This window comes from Nicotiana sylvestris, chromosome 3, assembly GCF_000393655.2.
Source record: "Nicotiana sylvestris chromosome 3, ASM39365v2, whole genome shotgun sequence".
NCBI lineage: Eukaryota > Viridiplantae > Streptophyta > Magnoliopsida > Solanales > Solanaceae > Nicotiana > Nicotiana sylvestris.
The window spans coordinates 101,173,994-101,178,868 of NC_091059.1; the positions used below are offsets into that span (position 1 = coordinate 101,173,994).

The 4,875-nt window shown below is 43.8% G+C and overlaps 1 protein-coding gene across 1 annotated transcript; it reads right to left on the reverse strand.

Moving 5' to 3' along the window:
• Positions 1-1,881: 1,881 nt before the first annotated feature.
• LOC138887757 (uncharacterized) lies at positions 1,882-4,594 on the reverse strand. Its single transcript, XM_070169537.1, has 4 exons — positions 4,372-4,594; positions 2,890-3,125; positions 2,152-2,538; positions 1,882-2,103 (listed from the first exon to the last, which is right to left on the reverse strand). Exons 1-4 carry the CDS (start codon positions 4,592-4,594, stop codon positions 1,882-1,884), a joined length of 1,068 nt encoding a protein of 355 aa, XP_070025638.1.
• Positions 4,595-4,875: the final 281 nt, after the last annotated feature.

Genomic DNA, 4,875 nt, shown 5'->3' on the forward strand with positions numbered 1-4,875 from the left:
TAATAGTTCTCAAATGCGCACTCTGACAATCCGCAATTGTGACCATTCTATCGCAATTGCGATTACTGCTTGCCCAGCCCCACTTCGCAAATGCGAAGATTTGTTCGCAAATGCGAAGATTTGTTCGCAAATGCGAAGATTTGTTCTCAAATGCAAACTTTAGCCTCCCCAGCTACTCTTCGCAAATGCGATCAGTAGATCGCAAATGTGAATCCATCAATGACCACAAATGCAAATCTTGACCTTGCAATTGCGAGGTCTGAAGCCTGCAACAAAACTGAAGCACACCAGCAATGTTTTAAGTCCAAATTTCACTATGTAGCTTATCTAAAACTCACCCGAGCCCTCGGGGCTCTAAAACAAAAGTGCACACAAGTCTAAAAACATCATACAAACTTGCTCGCATGATCAAATGACCAAAATAACACCTAGAACACTGAATCAAACACCAAATCAAATGAAATTTTTAAGAAAACTGTAAAACTTCTATTTTCACAACCAGACATCCGAATCACATCAAACCAACTCCATTTCTCACCAAATTCAACAGACAACTCATAAATATGGTAGTAGACCTATACCGTATTCCGAAATTAAAATACGGACCCGATATACAAAAAGTCAACCATTGGTCAAATATTTCAAATTCATTCAGCCTTTAACTTTTAAATTTCAACAAAGTCCAATAACTCGGGCTAGGGACTTCCGAATACGATTCCGGGCATAAGCCTAAGTCCCAAATCACGATACGGACCCACCAGGACCATCAAAACACGAATTCAGATTTGTTCGCTCAAAACATTGACAGAAGTTAACTCAAATGAATTTTAAGGCAAAAAATTTCATATTTTCTTATTTTTTAACATAAAAGCTTTCTGGAAACACGCTGGGATTGTGCGCGCAAATCGAGAAGGACTAAAATGAGGTTTTTAAGGGTTCAAAGACAGAATTAGATTTTAAAACATAAGATGAACTATCAAGTCATCACATTCTCTACCTCTAAAACAACCGTTCATCCTCAAACGGACATAGAAAAGTACCTAGACTAGTAAAAAGGTGGGGATATCTACTTCGCATGTCTGACTCGGACTCCCAAGTAGCTGCCTCGATGGGCTAACCTCTCCACTGCACTCAGACTGAAGGATAACTCTTCTACCTCAACTAACAAACCTGTCAGGCTAGAATAGCCACCGGCTCCTCCTCATAAGTCAAATCCTTGTCCAACTGGACAAAGCTGAAATCTAACATATGGGATGGATCGCCGTGATACTTCCGGAGCATGGACACTTGGAAGACCGGATGAACCGCTGATAAACTTGGTGGAAATGTGAGCTTGTAAGCCACCTCACCCACTCTCTGAAGAATTTCAAAATGTCCGATATACCTAGGGCTCAACTTTCCCTTCTTTCCGAACCTCATCACACCCTTGATGGGTGATACTCGGAGCAATACTCTCTCTACGATGATAAATGCAACATCACGAACTCTACGGTCGGCATAGCTCTTCTGCCTGGACTGAGCTATGCAAAGTCGATCCTGGATAACCTTGACCTTATCTATAGCATCCGTACCCAACAACCGAGCCTCCCCTGGCTCGAACCATCCAACCAGCAATCGGCACCGCCTATTGTATAATGCCTCATAGGGAGCCATCTGAATGCTCGACTGATAGCTGTTATTATAGGCAAACTCCGCAAGTAGAAAGAATGGATCCCAAGAAACTCCGAAGTCTATAACACAAGCACAGAGCATATCCTCCAATATTTGAATAGTGCGCTCAGACTGTCCGTTCATCTGAGGATGAAATGTTATGCTCAACTCAACTTGCGTGGCCAACTCACGTTGTACTACCCTCCTAAAGGGCAAGGTAAACTGCATACCTCAATCAGAAATGATAGACACAGGCACATCATGAAGACGAACGATCTCACGGATGTAAATCTCAGCCCACCGCTCCAAAGAATAGGTAACAGCTACTAGGATGAAATGCGCTGACTTGGTCAGCCTGTCCACAATGACCCAAACTGCATCGAACTTCCTCTGAGTCCGTGGAAGTCCATCAATAAAATCCATAGTGATATGCTCCCACTTCCACTCGAGAATCTATAACTTTTGAAGCAAACTACCAGGTCTCTGATGCTCATACTTTACCTGCTGACAATTTAGACATCGAGCTGCATATGCAATTATATATTTCTTCATCCTCCTCCACCAATAATGCTGCCGCAAATCCTGATACATCTTGGCGGTGCTCGAATGGATAAAATATCGTGAATTGTGGGCCTCTTCAAGAATCAACTCACGAAGTCCATCCACATTAGGCACACAAACATAACCCTGTATTCTCAAAACTCGATCATCTCCAACAGTAATCTTCTTGGCATCACCGTGCCGCACCATGTCCCTAAGGACAAGCAAATGAGATTCATCATACTGCCGCTCCCTGATGCGCTCAAACAATGAAGACCGAGTGACTGTGCAAGCTAAAATATGACTAGGCTCAGAAACATCCAACCTCACGAACTGATTGGCCAAAGCCTAAACATCTAATGTAAGCGGTCTCTCACCAACTGGAATGTATGCAAGGCTGCCCATAATCACTGACTTTCTACTTAAAGCATCGGCCACCACAGTGGCCTTCCCGGGATGATACAAGATGGTGATATCTTAGTCTTTCAATAGCTCCAACCACCTCCTCTGCCTCAAATTGAGCTCCTTTTGTTTGAACAAATATTGCAAGCTCCAATGATCCATAAATACATCACACGAGACGCCGTAAAGATAGTGCCTCCAAATCTTTAGCGCATGGACAATGGCTGCCAGCTCTAAGTCATGAATAAGCTAATTCTTCTCGTGAACCTTCAACTACCGTGAAGTATATGCAATTACCTTGCCATCCTTCATCAATACTGCACCAAGTCCAATACGAGATACATCACAATATACCGTATAAGATCCTGAACCTATGGGTAACACCACTACTGGCGTCGTAGTCAAAGTAGTCTTGAGCTTCTGAAAGCTCGCCTCACACTTATCTGACCATCTGAATGGGGAACCCTTCTGGGTCAACCTAGTCAACGGGGTTGCTATAGATGAGAACCATTCCACAAATCGATGGTAATAACCTGCCAAACCCAAGAAACTCCAGATCTCTGTGGCTGAAGTGGGTCTAGGCCAGTTCTACACTGCCTCAATCTTCTTAGGATCCACCTGAATACTTCTGCTGATATAAAGTGCCAAAAGAAAGTGACTGAGTCCAACCAAAACTCGCATTTTGAAAACTTAGCATATAATTGGCTATCTTTCAGAGTCTGAAGTACGATCTGAAGATGCTGCTCGTGCTCCTCTCGGCTGCGGGAGTAGATCAAGATGTCATCAATAAACATAATCATAAAGGAATCTAGATAGGGCTTGAACACTCGGTTTATCAAATCCATAAATGCTGCTAGGGCATTTGTCAGCCCAAATGGCATTACTAAAAACTTATAATGCCCATATCGAGTCCAAAAAGCTGTCTTAGAGACATCGGATGCCCTAATCCTCAACTAATGGTAGCCAGAACTCAAATCAATCTTCGACCTTGGCACTCTGAAGCTGATCAAATAAGCCATCAATCCTCGGAAATGGATACTTGTTCTTGATAGTGACTCTATTCAATTACCAGTAATCTATGCACATCCTCATTGATCTATCTTTCTTCTTCACAAACAACACGGGCGCACCCCAGGGCGAGATACTAGGTCCAATAAAGCCCTTGTTAAGCAAATCTTGCAACTGCTATGGGCTGAGTGCTCGGAGCCAAATCAATGCAGAAGATAATATCTCTGTCGGGTGGCATCCCTAACAGGTTTGCAAGAAACACCTATGGAAACTCACGGACAACTGGTACTGAATCCATGGAAGGAACCTCTGTACTAGAATAACGGACATAAGCCAGATAAGTTAGACACCCTTTGTCGACCATACACTGAGCCTTCATGTAAGATACAACCCTACTTGTAGAATGGCCAAGAGTCTCTCTCCACTCTAATCGAGGCAACCCCGACAAGGCTAAGGTCAACATCTTGGCATGATAATCCAATATAGCATTATAAGGTGACAGTCAATCCATACCCAAGATAACGTCAAAATCTACCATACCGAGGAGTAGAAGATCTTTACTAGTCTCAAGACTCCCAATAGTAACCACACACGAACGATAAATATGATATACAATGATATCATCTCCCACAGGTGTGGACACATACACAGGAGCACTCAAAGAATCACGAGGTACAACCAAATATGAAGCAAAATAGGATGACACGTAAGAATAAATAGAAACTAGATCAAATAGAACTAAAGCATCTCTACTGCAAACTGAAATAGTACCTGTGATTATAGCGTCAAATGACTCAACCTCAGGCCTAGCTGGAAAAGCATAGCATCGGGGCTGGGATCCACCACTCTGAACTATATCTCTAGGTCGGGCCCTAGCTAGCTGGCCTCCACCTCTAGCGGCCTGACCTCTAGCGGCCTGACCTCTACCTCTAGCTGTCTGACCCCTACCTCTAGCTGGCTGGGCAAGAGGTGAAGCACCCGGTGCTGGGACCATGGCACGAGAACCCTGATGCTATGAGCTACTCAATCCACGAGGGCAAAAACTAGAAATGTGCCTCGGATCACCACAAATGTAACAAAACCTTGGCTGTTGTGACTGCTGACCCTGAAACTGACCCCGTTGACCTGAGTAACCACCCTGAAAGCTCTGGATTGGGGGTGCACTAATAGAAGCTGATGGTGCATTGTAGGCTAGCTGGTCGGAATAATGCATATGAGGGCCACGACCACCTGAAGCACCATGTGATGCTTTGAGTGCTGAATGAATTGGCTTAG